The sequence below is a fragment of the Oncorhynchus nerka genome, linkage group LG3, assembly GCF_034236695.1.
Source record: "Oncorhynchus nerka isolate Pitt River linkage group LG3, Oner_Uvic_2.0, whole genome shotgun sequence".
Taxonomy (NCBI): domain Eukaryota; kingdom Metazoa; phylum Chordata; class Actinopteri; order Salmoniformes; family Salmonidae; genus Oncorhynchus; species Oncorhynchus nerka.
Genome location: NC_088398.1, coordinates 41789117 through 41813372, shown reverse-complemented (window position 1 = coordinate 41813372; position 24256 = coordinate 41789117). Strand labels below are relative to the sequence as shown.

General features: G+C 41.8%; 2 protein-coding genes across 3 annotated transcripts; one reads left to right on the top strand and one right to left on the bottom strand.

The window, feature by feature from the left end:
- Window positions 1–2539: 2539 nt before the first annotated feature.
- pnkd (PNKD metallo-beta-lactamase domain containing) lies at window positions 2540–13610 on the bottom strand. The gene is made up of 9 exons (XM_029632113.2): window positions 13423–13610; window positions 13121–13236; window positions 12895–13007; window positions 12141–12199; window positions 11778–11870; window positions 8211–8374; window positions 7921–8007; window positions 7660–7775; window positions 2540–2829 (listed from the first exon to the last, which is right to left on the bottom strand). Exons 1-9 carry the CDS (start codon window positions 13578–13580, stop codon window positions 2656–2658), a joined length of 1080 nt encoding a protein of 359 aa, XP_029487973.2. The 5' UTR covers window positions 13581–13610; the 3' UTR covers window positions 2540–2655.
- A 1138-nt stretch (window positions 13611–14748) lies between these two features.
- LOC115108114 (protein lifeguard 3) lies at window positions 14749–23849 on the top strand. Of its 2 annotated transcripts, none has more exons than XM_029632089.2 (12): window positions 14749–16107; window positions 17380–17611; window positions 17739–17809; window positions 17912–17976; window positions 18103–18156; window positions 18278–18328; window positions 18429–18468; window positions 19989–20026; window positions 20148–20235; window positions 22420–22515; window positions 22658–22711; window positions 22830–23849. In XM_029632089.2, the coding sequence occupies exons 2-12, from the start codon at window positions 17401–17403 to the stop codon at window positions 22977–22979; spliced, it is 918 nt and encodes a 305-aa protein (XP_029487949.1). In that variant the 5' UTR covers window positions 14749–16107; window positions 17380–17400; the 3' UTR covers window positions 22980–23849. The 2 variants fall into 2 exon arrangements, with proteins under 2 accessions (XP_029487949.1, XP_029487958.1); XM_029632098.2 differs by having other exon boundaries at window positions 14750–16107; window positions 17426–17611.
- The last annotated feature ends 407 nt before the right edge of the window (window positions 23850–24256 follow it).

Sequence of the window (24256 nt, the reverse complement as noted above, 5' to 3'; positions counted from 1 at the left end):
ACATGGGAGAACACGTCTACATTTTTATTAAATGCCTGGGATTAAATATCACTGATTCCTTACGCTGAGAAATGTACTACATTTGCGACAGAGGAAAAAATAATTACATTTAGATAGTAAAGGCACCAGGATAATTGTATCTAAGTGTATGTTCAATTAAGCATACATATACATTTATGTTGATTTAAAATGTATGATTAATGATTTGAGGTACAGTGGAATTATCATTATTATTAGGTTTTGTTTATAGTTCACTTTTGAGTTTCTGAATCGGTGTAGTATAATGAATGCTAATGAAGTGTTTTGTGTTTTTTCTGGGAAAATGGGGGTGTCATTGTCTCTCTTTGAAATGTTTCCTGGGACTATAATCTTGGGGAGAGTGAGTGAGATTGAGGCCGTAAACTATCAAATTGAAAGGGCCTGGAAGTATTTGTGTGTTTTTGCATTAAGGTTTGCAAATACACACACAGGTCAGAGACCTGGCCGGGGTGGTGCCAGAATGACAACCTTTCCATCGACGAAGGAGATGATTGTGGACTACAGGAAAAGGAGGACCAAGCATGCCCCCATTCTCATCGACGGGGCTGTAGTGGAGCAGGTTGAGAGCTTCAAGTTCCTTGGTGTCCACATCAACAACAAACTAGAATGGTCCAAACATACCAAGACAGTCGTGAAGAGGGCACGACAAAGCCTATTCCCCCTCAGGAAACTAAAAAGATTTGGCATGGGTCCTGAAATCCTCAAAAGTTTCTACAGCTGCAACATCAACCCTCTGGTTGCATCACTGCCTGGTACGGCAATTGCTCGGCCTCTGACCGCAAGGCACTACAGAGGGTAGTGCGTACGGCCCAGTACATCACTGGGGCTAAGATGCCTGCCATCCAGTACCTCTACACCAGGCGGTGTCAGAGGAAGGCCATAAAAATTGTTAAAGACCCCAGCCACCCCAGTCATAGACTGTTCTCTCTACTACCGCATGGAAAGCGGTACCGGAGTGCCAAGTCTAGGACAAAAAGTCTTCTCAACAGTTTTTACCCCCAAGCCATAAGACTCCTGAACAGGTAATCAAATGGCTACCCGGACTATTTGCATTGTGTACCCCCCACCCCCTCTTTTACACTGCTGCTATTCTGTTCATTATATATGCAGTCACTAACTATACGTTCATGTACATACTACCTCAATTAGCCCGACCAACCAGTGCCCCCACACATTGGCTACCTGGGCATTCTGCATTGTGTCCCGCCACCCACCACCCCCTCTTTTACACTACTGTTACTCTCTGTTCATCATATATGTATAGTCACTTTAACCATATCTACATGTACATACTACCTTAATCAGCCTGACTAACCGGTGTCTGTATGTAGCCTCGCTACTTTTATAGCCTATCTTTTTACTGTTGTTTTATTTCTTTACTTACCTATTGTTCACCTAACACCTCTATTGGTTAAAGCCTGTAAGTAAGCATTTCACTGTAAGGTCTACACCGGTTGTATTCGGCGCATGTGACAAATAAACTTGGATTTGATTTGAATATCTTTATTAAAATCCAATTAATTTTCATCAAATAACCAGTGCTCTCAATCTTCTACCAAATATCTAACTTACTGATGACTTGTAATCGTCTCCTTCAGTGCAGTATAAAGGATATCTAACTTACTGATGACTTGTAATCGTCTCCTTCAGTGCAGTATAAAGGATATCTAACTTACTGATGACTTGTAATCGTCTCCTTCAGTGCAGTATAAAGGATATCTAACTTGTTAAGTAACACGTTCAAGAAAAGTGGTTATAAAAAAATTAAATTAAACTTTTCAGAAGTCAGCAGTCACCTATAAACTAGAGGGTTTCTTTAATTCATTTCTGCACATAACAATAACTTAATCTACAGCCATTTGAGGGAAAAAAAATCATAAAATGGCAACAATTCTTAATAATTTTATCACAGCATACAATGTGGAGATACAGTATCAATTCAGCCAAAATACAAGATAGAAACATGTGCCCATTGACTGAAGTGGTATCAACATGGTCCAGTAAAACTGAGTTAACACCCATGTACCTGCCGGAAGTTTGTCATTTAACCGTAAAAAATATATTGCAGGTTCTCCAATATCAATCTGTTCACTCCTATTACACCGAGTGTCAAATAGAAAACAAACCTATAATAGCAGCTAACTAACAGTACCTATCCCTTGATCTTTATTGTTCAATATTAATGAAATCTGACAACAAATAACATGAATGTGCAAACAAGTCTTTTAGACACCGTGTCTAGTTTGAGTACCAGAAATGGTACAATTATTTGAAAAGACTGCTGCATTACAGTAATACATTTGTTGACCATGTCAACTTTTAGAATCACACACACAAGGTCAACTTTACAGTGAGATACTACAACTAGTGTCCTGAACTAAACTTTTCTGTGCGCATATTTCAAGCAATGGGTTTCATATTTGTCACCTGCAATATTAGAGCTGGAAGGTCAGAACAACCAACATGGAATGGAACGGAACACGGCATTCTTAAAAAAGAATAAGAAAAAAAAAAGACATCTGCCTGTATTTATTTTGAACCTCACATTACATCAATATAGAGTTCCCAATTGGCTTAATTCACCTCAAGGCATTTTGTTCAAATGTATTCTCATCGCTATCTGCCCTTGTAAATATCCTTGCGCCTTCGCAGCTCCTCCAAGACCCGAGCCCGGAACAGTGTCCAGTCCTCATCCTGGTCCTGCTGGAGGCCCAAAGCCTGGTGCAGCTCAGAGGAGTGGATGCGCAGGAATGGGTTGTACTCCTTTTCCTCTCCAATGGTGGAGGGACTCTGAAACCACATGATTATGGAAACAATGTATGAAGAACAAAAGAGTAATAGTAATTCTCTCAACTCAACATACTATAGGTCGTTTTTGCCTTAGCTTTTCCAAGTAGAGGTCTGAAAGGTTTCTTCAGTTAATGGTTTGATAGAAATGATCTGCATGTGCTGTATGTAAAGACAGAGGGGTATGCTCGTGTAAGCACATGGGAATGTGGAAAACGTACTCCTCAGCCTGAAGGGTCACCACTTGCGGTAGCGGATAGCTAGCTTTACGCCTGGCCCGATTGGTAAGACGCTTCAGGAGGGTGTGCTGGCAAGGCAGAGGTCCTGGGTTTGAGCCTCAGTGTGAGCCGAATCAGGAGGAAGCGGTAATGGCTAAGCAAGCAGCGTGACGTCCTTTACACTAGCTGGTAGTCACAATAGGTTTCTACCTGGGGGGTAACTTGTTAGCTGGCTTTTGGCCGTCAAAAAAATAGAAAAGCCAATCAAATTGGAACAGGGCAACAAAATATCTGCCAAAATAATCCCATTGTGAAATAACGCTTTTTAGCCTGTTCATTGATGGAAATACATTTGCGCCATCGTGCCGTAAATGTGCATATTTTTGTGGAATTAAATTGCCACTTGTGTATATTCGTTATGCATCTCATCTATCACCCGAGCACAGCATACAGAAACAGAGCCTTTGAACGGAAAATCTGTCAAACAGTGATTTTATAAGCCCAATCATTGCGCAACCATTCTAAATGCAACTTTGTGTTAAAAATAGTTGTTGGGCCACAATTAAAAAGAGCTACTAGTTTTATTTCTCAACTGGTAATTAAAGAGGGTCACCAACACTTTGCAATGAGCTGGAGGCAGTATGCATTTTGAAAACATAGCTACTTAATTGTTTGAAACCTGAATATTTTACTTCATACAACCTTGCTTCTGAGTAGCCTTGGCAAAATCCGACCATATCCGTGGAGGCATTTATTCTATAAAGACTTCCATAAACTATTCTCTCGTGTTCCCACCTTTCTTTCATTGTCCGGTAACCAAATGCACATTTGCCCATAGCCTACTGCCTTGTGCGAATTGCTGCGCTAATGATGTTAAGAAATAATAGTTTAGCAACATTTTAGGCTAAACATTCTGATCTTACACCAGATTCGTTGTCTTGCTCCCAGACAAACTAAACCCGCTACCAAAACCTGCGGTCAATTTGTAAGTCGCTCTGGATAAGGAGCGTCTGCTAAATGACTTAAATGTCTCTCCTTCACCGCAGCCAACATGAGTAAAACATTTAAACGTGTTAACCCTCGCAAGGCTGCCGGCCCAAACAGCATCCCTAGCCGCGTCCTCAGAGCATGCGCAGACCAGCTGGCTGGTGTGTTTACAGACATATTCGATCTCTCCCTATCCCATTGTTCCTGTTCCCAAGAAAGCGAAGGTAAATGAGCTAAACGACTATCGCCCCATAGCACTCACTTCCGTCATGATGAAGTGCTTTGAGAGACTAGTCAAGGATCATATCATACTACACACTGCCCTAACTAATCTGGACCAGAGGAATACCTACGTAAGAATGCTGTTCATCGACTACAGCTCAGCATTTAACACCATAGTACCCTCCAAACTCGTTATTAAGCTTGAGACCCTGGGTCTCGACCCCGCCCTGTGCAACTGGGTCCTGGACTTTCTGACGGGCCGCCCCCAGGTGGTGAGGGTAGATAACAACATCTCCACCCCGCTGATCCTCAACACTGGGGCCCCACAAGGGTGCGTTCTCAGCCCTCTCCTGTACTCCCTGTTCACCCATGACTACGTGGCCATGCACGCCTCCAACTCAATCATCAAGTTTGCAGATGACACTACAGTGGTAGGCTTGATTACCAACAACGACGAGACGGCCGACAGGGAGGAGGTGAGGGCCCTCGGAGTGTGGTGTCAGGAAAACAACCTCACACTCAACGTCAACAAAACAAAGGAGATGATTGTGGACTTCAGGAAACAGCAGAGGGAGCACCCCCCTATCCACATCGACGGGACAGTAGTGGAGAAGGTGGAAAGTTAAGTTCCTCGGCGTACACATCATGGACAAACTGAAATTGTCCACCCACACGCCTCTTCAACCTCAAGAGGCTGAAGAAATTTGGCTTGTCACCAAAAACCCGCATCCTGTCAGCCTGTATCACCGCCTGGTACGGCAACTGCTCCGCCCACAACCACAAGGCTCTCCAGAGGGTAGTGAGGTCTGCACAACGCATCACCAGGAGCAAACTACCTGCCCTCCAAGACACCTACACCACCCGATGTCACAGGAAGGCCAAAAAGATCACCAAGGACACCAACCACCCAAGCCACTGCCTGTTCACCCCATCCATCACCCAGCAGGCGAGGTCAGTACAGGTGCATCAAAGCTGGGGCCGAGACTGAAAAACAGCTTCTATCTCAAGGCCATCAGACTGTTAAACAGCCATCACTAACATTGAGTGGCTGCTGCCAACATACTGACTCAAATCTCTAGCCACTTTAATAATAAAAAAATCAGATGCAATAAATGTATCACTAGTTACTTTAAAACAATACCACTTTATATAATGTTTACATACCCTACATTACTCATCTCATATGTATATACTGTACTCTATACCATCTACTGTATGTTTCCTATGCTGCTCGGCCATCGCTCATCCATATATTTATATGTACATATTCTTATTCATTCCTTTACACTTGGGTGTATAAGGTAGTGGTTGTGAAATTGTTAGATGACTTGTTAGATATTACTGCATGGTCGGAACTAGAAGAACAAGCATTTCGCTACACTCGCATTAACATCTGCATGTGACCAATTTGATTTGCTTCTTAATGTTTTTTATGTAGCTTAAACCTACTGGTTTTGTGAATTTGGGATCTATCGTCCCACAACTGTCCCAGAGTCTGTTGTTTGGGCTATTTCTTTCTCGAAAAGCTGACCAATAGAACAGGTCAACTTTTCTACTATGGGGGATAGTAGATTGACATAGCCTTATGAACACGCCACCTATGAGCCTACGTACATTGAATTAAATTGCCAGACTGATATAGCCTAATTAGCCTACTCCTGTCTATACAGAAATAAATAAAGTCATTCAAAATAGGCTACTAAAGTATGACCTGGCAACAGAGGATCATTAGCTCACCCTTGAAAAAAAAAAGTTGTGGATTGTTTTAAAATCGTATTGCCTACAGCTTTTTTTTTTTTTTTACCTTTATTTAACAGTTGGAAGAAAGGCAGAGCGCAATTTATGCAGTGCGCCCGGCAAATACCAAATACATGATTGTTGAGTAATGAGGCCCAGCCAGGCATATCGCAAAACGTCAAAATTAAATTGTCCGTAAAGAAAATGGCTATTGCTGTAAAGAGAAGACAATGAAAAGACCAATCTGTCTTTTAGTTATCAAAAGTCTCAATTTAATTGACCCGAACAACAATAGGCCTATAGCCTACCTTATTGGCACTAGCGAAGAGCATCGGCCATATCACCAGGTGAGTGCGCACTGCACATATTCACTCTTTATCACCGTTGTCTCAGTGCCACTTAAAACGTTTTTTTGGGGGGGGACAATGATTTCCTCCTCCAGTTTAGACAGACGTCATATTATATGCGTCTCCCCTTCTCATAGGCGTATTATATGGACAACGTCGTGTTGATTGATCTGCTTGTCGGTGTCAGCAGAGTAGGCTAACCTGGAATTTGTCGTATCAAAAAAAAGATTCTGCTAATGTCTCCTGTCATATAAAGTGCTGTAGAATTGCATTAAAATGTGTTTTTCCCACGCAAAGAAAGAAACGTACCTCTCCGCTATACACGCTCAGCCATGCATTGAATAGCCTTTTTTTGTTTTTTTGCGAACAGTGATCGAGTTATATTATTAGCCTAAATGATGACTATCCAATCTACTCATCGCATAAATCGGCAAATACAATGATGCATCGAATGCTTTATTACAAAAGGTTCATTTTTATGCGCTTCCCCAAACTTGAAACTCACGCACCGTCCATCCATAGACTAGTGATTTGGCGGTTCTTTTACTCGTCTTGTTGGCTGAGGACGTGGACCGTTGCCCTAACATCTTCAAAGTGCGCGGTAAGGACACACGCCATTGCATTCTCAACTTGCATGTTCTGTTTTAACTACCATAATCTAAAATGCGATTTCTAACATTCTGAGCTCCGTTAGTGGACGCCCTAATTAGGTTACGCCCCCCAATGCATACGCATCCGGTACATTTCTCAAAACGTCCGGTCGAATAAAATACTGCCAGTCAAATGTTCGCCGCCATATTTTCATAACAGACAGACACCCTGCTTGTTAGTAAAGCATCCCCTGAGGGCAGAGGCATCAGACCCACACCCTGATCCCAGCAGCTCAGATGAGTCAAATCCACAGCAAAGACTGGGTCTTATCCTCCTGACCAAATGAAAATCCCACCCACAGCTCCAGTCTGGCATGCATTCCACCGTTGGAATCTGCATCCACTAACGTCAAAGACACTAGGAGGATGCGATCACTGATGGTAGGGCTATTTCTAGTCTCCTACATATAAAAGTTTCATAGACATGAGGTTATGAGAATGGATTCACGCTGTTTTTAACACGTTCGGCATAGATACAGTAGATACACTGACTGATGTACCGCCGAAGACGGGAGCATTCAGTGAGAGGAGAGAGAGTGCAAAGGCATTCGAACAAAGACGGTCCTGTGGGCCCCCTTGACAAGCCTCTCTTCCACACAGCCCGGGATAGTGACTACCTTTGGGATTTGATGCCAGTAAGGAATAACAACGAGGATGGATTATTCTCCGTACCGTACACAGCTTTTGACCTCTCTGTTGTAGGACCCACTGGTACTTGTTTTCCCTGGCAGCGTTGTGGGGCTCCACCTCGGCAGCAAACATCAGGTTGTCCTCTGCATACTCATGGCCTGGGAAATACAAGTCCGTGCACACGGAACACAGACATCAATACAAGTCTTACAGAAGGGACTGGCGCTGAAATATTTTGTTTGTCATTCTAATGCATACATTTGCACTTAATGCAAACAGACAAGGAGGAGGTCATTTCCCTACCAGGCCATAAGAGGGTTTCATCACTCAAGGAGCCGACCGTGTCTAGTGACGACAGCATTGTTAAGGCACTGCCTTCAAACATCCTCCCTGCAGACAAAATAGATGATCTGCCGCAATTACCGAGTTATATACGCGCACGCGACGCAGTGGATGACACTCAAAGCAAACATAGTGCATTACAGCTACAGAAGCCGAACAACTGTGAACCTGCTTTTCAATACGTGCCCATTGCTCACTAAGTGCATCAAAAAATAACTAACTTACAGAGCTGATTTTGGAGCTTGACTTACCGCATCCAGAGAGGAACACTAGGTCACCTGAGAACAGGCTGGAGGGGGCTCCTATGGTACGACCATCCAGGAGGTAGATCATATGACCCACTGTGTGTCCAGGTGTGAACAGTGCCTTGAAGTGCATACGGCCCACGTCTATAGAGTCTTTGTCTGTCAGTGGGCTGGAAAACCAAGCAAAAGACAATAGGCTTCATGCATGCGGTCATCAGATAAGTTCATGTGACCACCTGGACAGTTGATGTGCATATTAAGAGTCACGCACCACTGCTTTCCTCTTCACACCACTCAGATAACAGTGAGATGCTTCAAAGTACAAATAAGTCGTCTTGCACAAGCCTTGGTTTGTGTGAATTGGAACGGCTTACAGGAGCAGGTCTTCTGTTTCTGTAGCTGAGACAGCTGGATGCATAAGTACATCCCCTGGACAGGACGCTAGTCTACCACAGTGCTGTACCCCCAGTGTATTATATACCGTGCTTGACTTGGACTTGGAGCTGTCCGGAACACTGTACCGGCGCTTCAAAAAAAAAAATTGTGGGGGGGGGTTTGCGTACTGACTGCTCTAGAAAAACAAAGTAGCCTATCCTGGCCCAGATTCACACGCAGAGGCAAAAAAGTTTGACCAAGGCGGAATGAAGGCGGGATCTTCATTGAATAGCAATGGAGGTTGGGCATTCATTTCCCGATTCCGCTTTGTTGAAGAAGCTTATTTGCCGCTAGTCTGTGAATCTGAGCGTGACATTAGGCTGTTCCAAGATTGAGACAGATTGAACATGTGCCAGCCTGTATGGCATGACGCGCTGTTTCAAGTTGTCAAATGAGGGTTTGTAAGGTCATGGAAATGAGTTTCCTAATTGTTGTTAATGTAATTCAGGAAAGCACACTTAAATATGATCAATCAATTAAGAAAACGACATATCAGCCATTATCGGATTGACCTTTCAGTGCGCGTCTGTGGTGCTGCGAGTGCCAGTGCGAGCGGGCCGTGCCCGAGGAGGGAGAGCGTGACACTTCAGCAGCAGGTGATGACAGAGTAAATAGATCACCAATTCACAAACACAACTAGCGAGATAACTGCTACACATTAACTATAGCTAACTAAGCATTCACGTTGTTGTTGCCTTTCCACCGGCACGGTGTAGCCTAAGTAAATGTGCGCAGTTGGAAAGCTGGAATTCCCCTCTATTAAACAGTAGCCATGCAATTGCAATGTTAAAAATATTCCCAAAAAATAGCCTAATTGACAAATAACTTGCTGTGCATAGATCTTCCCCCAAAACAGGAATATTTTAGCCTTATAAAACTATGCAAAAAAATAAACGTCCTCTCACTGTCAACTGCGTTTATTTTCAGCAAACGTAACGTGTAAATATTTGTATGAACATAAGGTTCAACAACTGAGACATAAACTGAACAAGTTCCACAGACATGTGACTAACAGAAATTGAATAATGTGTCCCTGAACAAAAGGGGGTCAAAATCAAAAGTAACAGTCAGTATCTGGTGTGGCCACCAGCTGCATTAAGTACTGCAGTGCATCTCCTCCTCATGGATTGCACCAGATTTGCCAGTTCTTGCTGTGAGATGTTACCCCACTCTTCCACCAAGGTACCTGCAAGTTCCCGGACATTTCTGGGGGGGGGAATGGCCCTAGCCCTCACCCTCCAATCCAACAGGTCCCAGACGTGCTCAATGGGATTGAGAGCTGGGCTCTTCACTGGCCATGGCAGAACACCGACATTCCTGTCTTGCAAGAAATCATGCACAGAACGAGAAGTATGGCTGGTGCCATTGTCATGCTGGAGGGTCATGTCAGGATGAGCCTGCAGGAAGGGTACCACATGAGGGAGGAGGATGTCTTCCCAGTAACGCACAGCGTTGAGATTGCCTGCAATGACAACAAGCACAGTCCGATGATGCTGTTACACACTGTCCCAGACCATGACGGACCCTCCACCTCGATCCCGCTCCAGAGTACAGGCCTCAGTGTTACACTCATTCCTTCTATGATCTGATGAGGACCTGCCTTACAACAGGCCTACAAGCCCTCAGTCCAGCCTCTCTCAGTCTATTGCAGACAGTCTGAGCACTGAAGGAGGGATTGTGCATTCCTGGTGTAACTCGGGCAGTTGTTGTTGCCATGCTGTACCTGTCCTGCAGGTGTGATGTTCGGATGTACCGATCCTGCGTAGGTGTCGTTACACATGGTCTGCCACTGCGAGGACGATCAGCTGTCCGTCCCGTCTCCCTGTAGCTCTGTCTTAGGCGTCTCACAGTACAGACATTGCAATTTATTGCCCTGCAGTCCTCAATTTATTGCCCTGGCCACATCTGCAGTCCTCATGCCTCTTTGCAGCATGCCTAAGGCACGTTCACGAAGATGAGCAGGGATCCTGGGCATCTTTCTTTTGATGTTTTTCAGAGTCAGTAGAAAGGCCTCTTTAGGGTCCTAAGTTTTCATAACTGTGACTTTAATTGGCTACAGTCTGTAAGCTGTTATTGTCTTAACGACCGTTCCACAGGTGCATGTTCATTAATTGTTTATGGTTCATTGAACAAGCATGGGAAACAGTGTTTAAACCCTTTACAATGAAGATCTGTGAAGTTATGTGGATCTTTACGAATTATCTTTGAAGGACAGGGTCCTGAAAAAGGGATGTTTCTTTTTTTGCTGAGTTTATATAAGCATGTCTAGTTAGATACCTTGCTTCGCAGTAGCCTACCTTATCCATTTGATCCCTGATTTATTGAATGAGGGAATCATTTTATAAAGACAAAAGTATTTGGTTGTAATGTTGAAAAAGACAAGCCTGCACACCCAGGAGCTCTCCAGATGGAGGGTTGACCACTTGCGACTAACAGTGCAGTTCTATATGGGGGGGAATAAGTGCCTTGATCAAGGGCACAACGGCAGGAGGTGGTAGGTCTACATGGGATCAGACACAGTAGCTTTCCAGTGTCAATAATGTTTACTTTTTCATGTAGGCTATAATAATCGGCGTGAAAATTTGGTTCAAAGTCATGGAGAAGTCGTGGAAAATGTGTAAGAACTGTTAAGAGACTAATCAGAGATCTGAAAATGGAAAAAGACACCTCCAGTACTTCTTCCATCCCAAGTCAAGCACTGACGATATATGAATATATGAATTACTGATTAACATGCTAAATACAAGCCAATAATAGTGAGAAGCTGTGATGTCACAGTGAATCATTTGACCTTTTCTGATTGTATGTAATCTGAGACTGAGGAGCTAATTCTCCACAAATCCATAGTAGACAAATCAACGGACAGTGCCATGGGAACTACTGGTGACATTCTGTTTAGCAAGTGAAATGCATGTTTGCCCTCTGGATCAATATCTTCAATGATACATACCAATCTCCTCTATGACTTTGAATCACAGAATTGTGCAAATAACATGCAATTTCCCCTATAATGTTGGCCATAACTACAATTTTCACGAGAACATAATGACGAAAGATGAAGGCTGAAATTCCAAACACAACAGAAAAGCTGTCAAAGATAGGACCGTGACTTACTACGCAGCTGTAGCCTAGACTTACTGTGTGAGGCCAGGAATGTTATCAGTTGCATTTCCATAAACACGACATGAGCTGTACAGCTTTTTAAGTCCTTTGTTACCCCCACTGTGGTCCCTAGGGATAAAAACAAAATATGTCTATTACATTATTTATTTTTTTAAAGCAGCTACTAAATAGCACATTATAAAAAGTGTGTAGATGAACAACACAGAACATGTCAACATAATATCACACTGCAATGCGACCTATAACATTTGGATGTAGCATCAACAACAAAATATTGAACAGGTCCATTGATATGTATGACACCTACAACCCAGTTCATCTAATCCTCCATCTACAAGTCATTTTGGCATTCAAAGTAATGACCCTCTCGGTTCTCACCAGTGTTTGTGTGTGCAGAGGATCGCTTCTAACATCACCCCTTCTTCCTCGAGGACTGCCTAAAAACGATTACAGACAGTGGCATCAATTATCGTCGACAGGGTATAGACATTCCTATCACGACCGTGGCTAAAAACCCACCACGTTAAACCACTAGGCTACACTAGATGGAGGCGAAACACAGACTGGAACTGAAAAGTGCTGTTTTGTATTATATATATATATATTAACTAGAGATAATATAACACGTTTGAAGTCATTGGGGCGAAAATCTTACATGAAACATGCACTATTTATATGAAACATGCTGTGGATATATCGAGGACACCATAAACCACAGTGTGGCCTACTCCAGACTGAGCAATCATTGTATGTGCATGGGACAGAGGCCAGACTGGCACCAGAGTCGGCTACATCCAATCAAAGAGGGTCTTATTGAGGCCAAGAGGAAGTGCCACAGATGAGATGAGGCATTATGACAGTCAGCCCTTTCAGAGGCTCCTCCATATTTACATTTAATAGTGTATTGTTCTGTGTTGCAATCACTCAGTGTCCCAAATTATCTTGTGAACGCTGACTTATATACTGAATGTCCACTGTAGCATAGGCCGATGAAATGCCAAGCTCACCAGATGCTTTGTTACGTTTACACGACATAGTCTTCATAAGTGCCCCCAACTATTTCAAGAGAGAGTATTAAAATGGTCAGAAAGTAGATCTACAAAGAAGGCATAACCATGACCCTGTCACCCACCTGAACTGTCTGTGGGTCTGCAGGGTCTACCACCACTGCAACGCTCGAGGCCATGTCAATGACAAGGTAGCTGTAGTTATCAGACAGCACTGAAATGGGCATGATTTTAATACCTGTAGATAGATGAGTGACAGGATACGTGTAAGTGATGCACTGATCTTTATGCTAGCTCACATTATTAACTGACTAAACATGAGTAGCCTGTGGGAACCACAGCTAACGTTACCATTTAATTCCATGGGCTGTGCTCTGGAATGCCCAGTGGGGAACTGCTCGCGTGCCTTCCTCATCTGCCTCTTGTAGTACATGTAACCAAGTTTGGTTCTTGTGTACAATGTATACCTAAAATGTAACAGCCTGTGTTATTTCAGTTATTTTCATAGTTACATTATTTGCAGGCAAAATAATGACAGATGTAACTAGTTCGCTAGCTAACCGAAGCATCGCTTCATTTTGTAAGAAGTGAGAAACGACAATGGAGAAAAATACATTTTGATTCGGAAAATACTGAAGCTTCAACAAACTTACGCGATCCGAAACAGGGGTTTCTCAGTGCGTGCCATTATTTGACCAAAAAAGCTTTTCCAAATGGTACGTCCTGTGCGCCTAAAACGAAGACATAAACATAACACGCTGCAAAATGATGCAGTTGCAATGAGGGTTACCGACCAGTCAGGAGGCGCCATATTGCGTGGGCGGTGCAACGTATGACCCAATTTTCGTCACATTTCGCGGAAGTGTTTTCACCAGTGTGTTGTGACCAACATTAGCGTGAGCAACACTAGTGGAATCTTCGACTCTCCTTCAAAATAAAATGATCCCATTGAAACTAAAACTGTTGAAAACATGCAACAGTCAGTATATTGTGTGTTTTGGACATTCATATTGCACTGTACAGCCTAACACATGGATTATGCACCTATGAAATGGGGGTATCAGTGACACCCACAGAACACAACTATGTAGCTACGTAGACGCTAATAATTGTATAAACTCTACATAGTTGTGTTCTGTGGGTGTCACTGAGTAGGCTGATACCTAATTTCACAGTTAAACAATCAATGCTTGATGGTGAGCTGAGTACCAGAACTTCAAATGTTCTACTGCTACCTAATTACCATACTCAGTTCAAAGGCACTTAAATCTTTTGTCTTGCCCATTCACTCTCTGAATGGCACACAATCCATGGCTCAATTGTCTCAAGGCTTAAAAATCCTCCTTTAATCTGTCTCCGCTCCTTCATCTACACTGATTGAAGTGGATTTGACAAGTGACAGGCTCATCTGGATTCACCTGGTCAGTCTATCTATGTCATGGAAAGAGCAGGTGTTTTGTAAACTCAGTGTATTTCAGTCCAAGTCAAGCACTGTGCATAATCCATGGGGATAGGCTGTACAGTGCATATGAGTATGCCCCCAATGCAATTCTGAATTAAAATATATCCACAAATCAAAATCGAATAAAAGTGTATTGGTCACGTACACAGTTTAGCAGGTATTATAGCGGTGCAGCGAAATGCTTATGTCACTAGCTTCTAACAATGCAAGTGAATGTCAAACAAACATTTTAAGAAAAATGTAAGAAAAAAAGAATGGGGATACAATATTTAAATACAGTTTGAATTTTTTTTTTGTTGGTCAAATTAACTAATAAATATATTTTGTTTAATGTATGTAACACCATTCAAAACGTGTTCAGCACTATCTAGTCAAATTGTGGGATGTTTTCACTATTTGTATCCGTTTGAGGTGGTTTTAATTTGGGTCTTTTATTTTGAAGGCAAACCGCCGATTCCACCATTGTTTATCACGCTAATGTTGTTCACGACACACGTGTAGCCTACGTTTCTCCTCCTCATCCTCCAGGGTGTTGTGGGAGAGACTATTGCCGCGTTCAAAACAACGGGGAGCTCGGAACTGAGAAATCTCTGACTTCCAAATTCAGTGCGTTCAAGACAACTGGGAACTCGGGAAAAAAACGAGCTCCGACTGGGAAAATCTTTGAACGGCCATCAAACTCTGAATTCAAGTCCGGAACTGGCGCCTCTTACGAGAGCTCCGAACTGAAAATCACTGACGTCATGATTTGACCCCGTTTTACCCAGTTGCCTTGAAAGCACCATTAGGACACAGCTGGCGCTTAAACCGAGTAGCGAAAACTAAAACGGACTCTTACCTTAACCAAACCCTTAAACATAACTCTAACCTATACATTCTGAAATATCGGGTTGGGCGTCAGGCGTGTCCTAAAAGGCGTTTTCATGTGTTGTCCATGTCATTGCGAACCATATAGCCAAGTCTGAATGTAGTTTCTAGTCAGTAATATTAATTGAATATTGATAACACATACAGTTTACACCCGACAAGTCAAGAGCCTACAAACAAGTAAAGAAAGTGACAACTAAATCAAAGGTCTCAATTAAAAGTTTTAAAAAATCCAAAGGTCTCTAGCCTAGACATCCGCGTTCCCACAATTTTCAAATGCTTCGGGTCTGGTTTTCGAGACTAGTGGTGTTGGGTGATTATGGGCCCAGTCACTTTTCGGTCACTATCGCCTAATTGTTATTTCCACTTCTGCAGTAAGTATCTGAAACGATGTGGATGCAATACATATTGTGATGTTTACAAGACTACCAGTTAATAGAACACAGTGGAACTTTGGCCATAATGTGTACGTTGTTTTCCTTTAAAATATAAATGTACCATGAGAGTAGGAATTGGGCCTGTGTCGCACTTTGTTTCCAAACAGCGATGCCTAGTGACGCCTACTAAGTATGACGTGTGAACTAATATCGAACTATGAAACATTGTTGACACATTGTTACAGTGTAACTTCAGCGGAAATGTTGCTATTTGGTCGTGCCTATTGGAATGTATCTAGTAATCCTGCGTTATTCGGATAGGTATTAAAATCATTTATCCAGCAAATGGTCTCAAAATAATGTCTTAATAAAGGTGAATAAATAATGGTTTTAATGACAGGCCTTAAAATGTAAACAATTGTTCATTTGGAACAAAACAAAAATAACCACAATTGTTTTCTTACAAATGTATGCATCAGCCGGGGGGCATGTTGGGTAAGGATCTCATTACAACTCCGTGAAATGTAGGCGACACAGGAACAGTGTCCCAGACTTGACCAAGCTAAATGATCAAACCATTTAACCGTTAGGTGTTTAACATCGCAGATCGATATCTCATCAGAATCCACTTGGTGAGTATACATGCGTCTTTATGTTTTTGCTAAGTTTTAGTCGAAACTACGTTATGAAATTTAATTCAGACTTTGTTATAACAATCTGGATGGCTATTTTGCACATTTTGTACGATTATTATGGTGTTATACGCCTCTATACAGTTCATGCTAGAAGGCTTGTCATGACAGACGGTGTGGTCTGCGGGGTATTTGTGGTAAATGTGATGTCATCATTAACATCAAACATGTCATCTGAATCATGCAGGAGTCCCTATCTGAAGTTACTGAGACTGTATATGTTAAATCTTAAATACCCTGCTAGTCATAGTGTATTTCCAAAACGCAATACCCCCCCTCCCAAATAAATGTACATTTGCGTTTTTTTCTTCAGAAATGATTGCTTATGGGTACCTTCATGTGTATGTAAAATATTACTGTTCTCAGATTTTTCATTCATAGATTTGAGATGTGTATGAGCCTGTGTTTCTTTGCACAATAGAGGCCTATCCATAGTTTAGCTGGAATGAAATGTTCTTATCCTGTACATTTGACTGTGATGTGTGGTTGTCTTACCTAGCTATCTTAAGATGAATGCATTTACTGTAAGTCGCTCTGGGAGAGCATCTGCTAAATGACTCAAATGTAAATGTTTTACATACAGATATTACTGTATACAATATTGAAAACATTTGTATTTTATTTTTAATATTGATGTCACAAATGTATCATCTGTACAGTTCTTTATACATTGTTTTTTGTTATTTGTTACATTGGGCTGTGCAAAATCAAGCAGGAGGCTACTACCTATTTCTCTGAGTGAGACGGACATATAGCATTTAGCAAAAAAAACATGATTATTGGTCTCTGAGAAATGAACCCATCAGGTGATAGATTCTTAAACAAATACAGCACACGGGCTATATGTCATTGAACATCATGTCATGATTAGATAGTGAGAAAACACACATCTCTTTCATAATTTATTTAAACAACGAAAGCTAATTTACCAACATTTCTGAAAATGGATATATAGCGTTGTGGGACGAAAATATGTGATGTCATTGGCATGGTCTATTGGTGCTTTCAAGACAACTGGGAACTCTGGGGGAACAAGGTCAAATCTTTCTGAGTTGGATCACCGTTCAAAACGGTGATCCCACCCCAGTTGTCTTGAACGCACTGAATTCGGAGGTAGTTCGCAGTTGTTTTGAACGCACTGAATTCGGAGATAGTTCGCAGTTGTTTTGAACGCGGCATAATGTTTCCCTCTTACCCCCTCTGTTTTATAAGGTGCCCATATCGCATGTCATAATGTCAAAGTCGGATTTCCCTCCAGCCTATGAAGATGCACTACATGGCCCCAGGCCCCGGCATGGGAACTACCCACAGCCCCCACCAGCGTATGGACCATACCCTGCTCAGTCCTCAGCTCAATACCCAGGACAAGCAGGGTACCCTCTGGGCTACCCTCCTTCTGGGATGCCTTATTCCATTCCTCTAGGAATGCCCACCTCCAACCCAGGTTCTGAAGCTATTTTACTGTACAGTATAATATATTAAATATGAAAAAATATATACTGTTAATATCCGAAGTTTGTCAAAATAGTTTTACTTGGTCATTATTGACTTCGTGTCTTTCCTTAATGCAGTGGAAGACGATGAATTTCCATATTCTACAGCATGGGAAAGCATTTCTATTCGACATGCGTTCATCCGAAAAGTATGGGATCTTATACCTTTTACACATCGACTTCCTAATCACTCAGTCCACTTCTACTGGCTGTGATCATGACAGAATTCACCTTTTTTTGTGTTGGGACAGGTGTACCTAATATTGGCTGCTCAGCTCATCGTCACTGTATCAATTGTGGCTGTGTTTACATTTGTGTAAGTGTCAACAGTGTGACATTGTATTATCTCTGTCATACCATGCAATATCAATGTAAGCTGTTTTCTGTTTTAGTTTTCTGTTTGTGCAATGCTAGCGTTTTTAGCATTTTATCTATATTACAGTGAGGAAGTACGTGCGTTTGTCATTAGGAACCCAGCCGTGTATTGGACATCATTGTAAGTACTTCATATTCCATTAAGGTTCCTTACTACATGTATTACTCATTCATTATTTCTGAATTAGATATTATAATAAAACGAGCAATATTTTTGACCTAATGGCGTCTTTGTCTTCCAGCGCTGTTTATTTAGTCACTTATTGCATTCTTGTCTGCTGCGAAGGGCCAAGGTAAGATTATCCATGCCCTCTTTATACTCTGCAAACAACAGTACACTGTTAAACAACAGATAATGACATTTATCTTTTGATCTTAATCATCTTTGTTTAGGAGACGCTTTCCTTGGAACTTTGTGCTGCTGGCCATTTTTGTAAGTAACGCTTGCAAAAAAATCATCTCTATATCATGTCTTAACACATAATGGAACTAAACTCGGCAAAAAAAAAGAAACGCCCCTTTCACAGATCTTCATTGTAAAGGGTTTAAACACTGTTTCCCATGCTTGTTCAATGAACCATAAACAACTAATGAACTTGCACCTGTGGAACGGTCGTTAAGACACTAACAGCTTACAGACGGTAGGCAAATAAGGTCACAGTTATGAAAACCTAGGATACTAAAGAGGCCTTTCTACTGACTCTGAAAAACACCAAAAGAAAGATGCCCAGGGTCAATGCTCATCGGCGTGAACATGCCTTAGGCATGAGGACTGCAGATGTGGCCAGGGAAATAAATTGCAATGTCCGTACTGTGAGACGCCTAAGACTTTGCTACAGGGAGACAGGACGGACAGCTGATCGTCCTCGCAGTGGCAGACCACAGCAACACCTACACAGGATCGGAACATCCGAACATCACACCTGCAGGACAGGTACAGCATGGCAACAAAAACTGCTCGAGTTACACCGGGAACGCACAATCCCTCCATCTGTGCTCTGACTGTCCTCAAAAGGCTGAGAGAGGCTGGACTGAGGGCTTGTAGGCCCGTTGTAAGGCAGGTCCTCACCAGACATCACCGGCAACAACGTTGCCTATGGGCACAAACCCACCGTTGCTGGACCAGACAGGACTGGCAAAAAAGTGCACTTCACTGACAAGTCATGGTTTTGTCTCACCAGGGTTGATGGTTGGATTTGTGTTTATCATCGAAGGAATGAGTGTTACACTGAGAACTGATCTCTGGAGCGGGATCGATTTGGAGGTGGAGGGTCCGTCATGGTCTGGGGCAGTGTGTCACAGCATCATCGGACTGAGGTTGTTGTCATTGCAGGCAATCTCAACGCTGTGTGTTACAAGGAATACATCCTCCTCCCTCATGTGGTACCCTTCCTGCAGGCTCATCCTGACAATGCCACCACGCACAGAACGAGCAGTATGGCTGATTTCCTGCAAGACAGGAATGTCAGCGTTCTACCATAGCCAGCGAAGAGCCCAGATCTCAATCCCATTGAGCACTTCTGGGACCTGTTGGATCGGAGGGTGAGAGCTAGGGCCATTCCCCCCAGAAATGTCCGGGAACTTGCAGGTGCCTTGGTGGAAGAGTGGGGTAACATCTCACAGCAAGAACTGGCAAATCTGGTGCAGTCCATGAGGAGGAGATGCACTGCAGTACTTAATGCAGCTGGTGGCCACACCAGATACTGACTGTTACTTTTGATTTTGACCCCCCTTTGTTCAGGGATACATTATTCCATTTCTGTTAGTCCCATGTCTTGGAACTTGTTCCGTTTGTCTCAGCTATTGAATCTTTTGTTCATACAGATATTTGCACATGTTCAGTTTGCTGAAAATAAATGCAGTTGACAGTGAAAGGACGTTTCTTTTTTGGCTGACTTTACATCTACAATATAGATATGTTATGATTGTATTGTTTTATATGTCATATTCTAGACACTGGCCATGTCCTACATGACAGGAACTATATCAAGGTTTGCTATAGAATTTTCATATGTTTTTTCTTTTCTTTTACATAATACTACTACAAATACTAATGTAAGGTGAAGTAGTAATGTTTGTTTTGTGACTCAATCTACTTTGCATTTCTTGCAGTTACTATGACACAAAAGCAGTGTTACTGACCATTGGAATAACAGCAATAGTGTGCATAATTGTCACCATCTTCTGCTTTCAAACTAAGGTACGTGGATAAAAAACTGCCTCTTTAGAACCTACAGCCTGTAGCTTGTGAGAGTGTCTTTGTTGTCAGTGTCAAATGACTCTTTTGTCTAGGATTACAATGGGCGACTGTCTTTTAAATATTCATGACATTTTGGGTAAGATCTTGTGCAATTCCTCCTTATGTAACCGATTGTCTAAATAAATAGCATACATTGATTCCCTGGGTTTATTGTGCACATTCCATGGTTGTTCATTTTTGTAGACCTTTCATATGAAGTTATTGGGGCGGCAGGTAGCTTAGAGGTTAGAGCGTTGGTTAGAGCGAAAGGTTACTGGCCCCAAGCTGACAAGGTAAAAATCCCCAAGCTGACCATCCCCAAGCTGACAAGGTAAACATCTGTCAGTTAACCCACTGTTCCCTGGTAGGCCATCATTGTAAATAAAATGTTGTTCTTAACTGACTTGCCTAGTTAAATAAAGATAAAATACAATTTAAAAAAAATGCCCATTCATGTGACATCCTATGAAACATTCCAACTATTGAGTCATTTGTGTACCTTAATGATTGTCGTTTGACCAATGTTGTGAAGAACATGTACAGTTGAAGTCAGAAGTTTACATACACTTAAGTTGGAGTCATTAAAAATGGTTTTTCAACCACTCCACAAATTTCTTGTTAACAAACTAGTTTTGGCAAGTCGGTTAGGACATCTTCTTTGTGCATGACACAAGTAATTTTTCCAACGATTGTTTACAGACAGATTAATTAACTTATAATTCACTGTATCACAATTCCAGTGGGTCAGAAGTTTACAAACACGGAGTTGACTGTGCCTTTAAGCAGCTTGGATTCCAGAAAATGATGTCATGGCTTTAGAAGCTTCTGATGGGCTAATTGACATCATTTGAGTCAATTGGAGGTGTACATGTGGATGTATTTCAAGGCCTACCTTCCAACTCAGTGCCTCTTTGCTTGAGATCATGGGAAATTCAAAAGAAATCAGCCAAGACCTCAGAAAAAAAATTGTAGACCTCCACAAGTCTGTTTCATCCTTGGGAGCAATTTGCAAATGCCTGAAGGTACCACGTTTATCTGTATATACAATAGTATGCAAGTATAAACACCATGGGACAACACAGCCGTCATACAGCTCAGGAAGGAGACGCATTCTGTCTCCTAGAGATGAACGTACTTTGGTGCAAAAAGTGCAAATCAATCCCAGAACAACAGCAAAAGACCTTGTGGAAATGCTGGAGGAAACAGGTGCAAAAGTATCGATATCCACAGTAAAATGAGTCCTATATAGACATAATTTGAAAGGCTGCTCAGAAAGGAAGAAGCCACTGCTCCAAAACCGCCATTAAAAATCCAGACTACGGTTTGCAACTGCACATGGGGATCAAATATCGTACTTTTTGGAGAAATGTCCTCTGGTCTGATGAAACAAAAATAGAACTCTTTTCCATAATGACCATTGTTATGTTTGGAGGAAAAAGGGGGAGGCTTGCAAGCCAAAGAACACCAACCTCAACCGTGAAGCACGGGGTTAGCAGCATCAGGTCGAGGGGTGCTTTGCTGCAAGAGGGACTGGTGCACTTCACAAAATAGATGGCATCATGAGGAAAATCATGTCGATATATTAAAGCAACATCTCAAGACATCAGGAAGTTAAAGCTTGCTTGCAAATGGGTCTTTCAAATGGACAATGACCCAAGCATACTTCCAAAGTTGTGGCAAAATGGCTTAAGGACAACAAAGTCAAGGTATTGGAGTGGCCATCACAAAACCCTGACCTCAATCATATAGAAAACATGTGGGCAGAAATGAAAAGGTGTGTGTGAGCAAGGAGGCCTACAAACCTGATTCAGCTGACACCAGCTCTGTCAGGAGGAATGGACCAAAATTCACCCAACTTATTGTGAGAAGCTTGTGGAAGGCTACCCGAAACGTTTGACCCAAGTTAAACAATTTAAAGGCAATGCTACCAAATACTAATTGAGTGCATGTCAATTTCTGACCCACTGGGAATGTGATGAAAGAAATAAAAGCTGAAATAAATCACTCTACTATTATTCTGACATTTCACATTCTTAAAATGAAGTGGTGGATTGAATGTCAGGAATTGTGAAACTGAGTTTAAATGTATTTGGCTAAGGTGTATGTAAACTTCCGACTTCAATTGTATGTCTATGCTTATGACAGGTGGATTTTACATCTTGTGGGGGACTTTTCAGTATTCTTGCCATCGTAGTCTTGGTTACTGGGATCATTACAGCCATCGTACTATCCTTTAAATATGTAAGTGCCTCAGTTTGGTCAAAAGTTGAACTGCTTTAATGCATTTCTTTTCACATTTTAATGCACTTTGTCTCTATTTGCACAAATCTGAGAAATGAAAGCCTATACATACAAAATGTCCTGTGTTTTCTTCCACTCACAGGTCCCATGGCTTCATATGCTCTATGCTGCAATTGGAGCTGTCATTTACACCCTGGTGAGTTTTTTTCTTTTTCTTGAAAAGCCTCAGTATATCAAAGGGAATAGAATGGTGACTTTATTCATTTCTCTTGAACCAACCTGTATGAATGAAATGAACCATTTTTATTTTGTAGTTTTTAGCATACAACACCCAGCTTCTCATCGGAAACCGCAAGCTTTCCATCAGCCCAGAGGAGTATGTTTTTGGAGCACTTTCACTTTATGTTGACATTGTCCAGATCTTCATTTTCCTCCTGCAACTAGTTGGGGCTTCCACAGATTAAAGGCAGGAGGACGACATACGACCTAGTGTGGATGGATCCTACTTATATTGTATTTTTTCACCTCAAACTGTTGCTGCTCATACAGGACTGTAAATTATAGTTTATTTTTTCTTGTAATTCCATTAACATCACCCTATGAGAGTGCTGCAAACTTTCAATTAAGATCGTTGTATATTTACTTATTCCCAGAATGGATGTTGGTTATGTGATGATTTGGTAAGTTATGAATGCAATATGCATACATGATTGTCTGAATCGCATTTGATTTGACCTACAGATTTGTTTAAAATACATTTCTTGTCCTCATGTTGCCTTTTTCCTTAAACCGTAAAAATGTCAAACATAATTAATTCATTGTCAAAATGGCTCAAACGGTCTCTGTATGCATCCATTGGTGGTGTTACAGTTCAGCAACAAGGCCATATGATATATGGCCAATATACCACGGCTAAGGGCTGTTCTTAGCGTGACGCAACGCAGAGTGCCTGGACAGAGCCCTTAGCCGTGGTATGTTGGCCATATATCATATGGGCGGCAGGGTAGCCTAGTGGTTAGAGCGTTGGACTAGTAACCGAAAGGTTGCAAGTTCGAATCCCCGAGCTGAAAATAAGAATTTGTTCTTAACTGACTTGCCTAGTAAAATAAAAATATATATCATAAACCACCAAGGTGCCTTATTTCTATTATAAACTTGTTACCGATGTAATTAGAGCAGTAAAAATGTGTTTTGTCACACCCATAGCACCCAGTTTATTATAACATCGCTTCCATTTTCCTCAATTGTATATGTGATAACTGTAGAAAAAGTTTACTTTTCTAGATATACATTTCTGATTATCAGAACCAATAATTAAAGACAATATCTCAGAAGGTTCTGTTTGTCATGCAGTTTTTCTGTGAGAAAGCAATTATTGCATGGGGACTTTTTCAACCCAACTGAATCTGGATGGCATAGAGATGGGAAGTCATGAAAAAGGCATCTTCTCTTATACAGATTATTAGTGTGTGAACTTTTCCAATTATGAGTTGATTTCATACACTATTCCTTTCAGGTGCCAGTTCACTATGGTTCTTTTCCTTACAAAAAGCACTTCATGTCCACCAATTTCAAAATGTAACAAACATGACAGCATTCCTCCTGAAAGGTAATCAAAAGACTTCTACGTGAATGTTTCTCAAGTGACGGGGCTTATAGTGATGAACAAGGCAAGCTCCTTAGCACATAGCAAAGAACGTGTAGAATATGATAGGGGTTGTTTCCCCCCCATTGTTTTCAA

Coding starts and splice junctions, on each gene's coding strand:
- pnkd (XM_029632113.2), bottom strand. CDS start 13,580: ATGGCGCCTCCTGACTGGTCGGTAACCCTCATTGCAACTGCATCATTT. Junction 13,008..13,120: donor ACAGCCCATGGAATTAAATG/GTAACGTTAGCT, acceptor ATCTATCTACAG/GTATTAAAATCATGCCCATT. Junction 7,776..7,920: donor TGAAACCCTCTTATGGCCTG/GTAGGGAAATGA, acceptor TGTATTTCCCAG/GCCATGAGTATGCAGAGGAC.
- LOC115108114 (XM_029632089.2), top strand. CDS start 17,401: ATGTCAAAGTCGGATTTCCCTCCAGCCTATGAAGATGCACTACATGGC. Junction 18,329..18,428: donor GTCTGCTGCGAAGGGCCAAG/GTAAGATTATCC, acceptor ATCTTTGTTTAG/GAGACGCTTTCCTTGGAACT. Junction 20,027..20,147: donor ATGACAGGAACTATATCAAG/GTTTGCTATAGA, acceptor CATTTCTTGCAG/TTACTATGACACAAAAGCAG.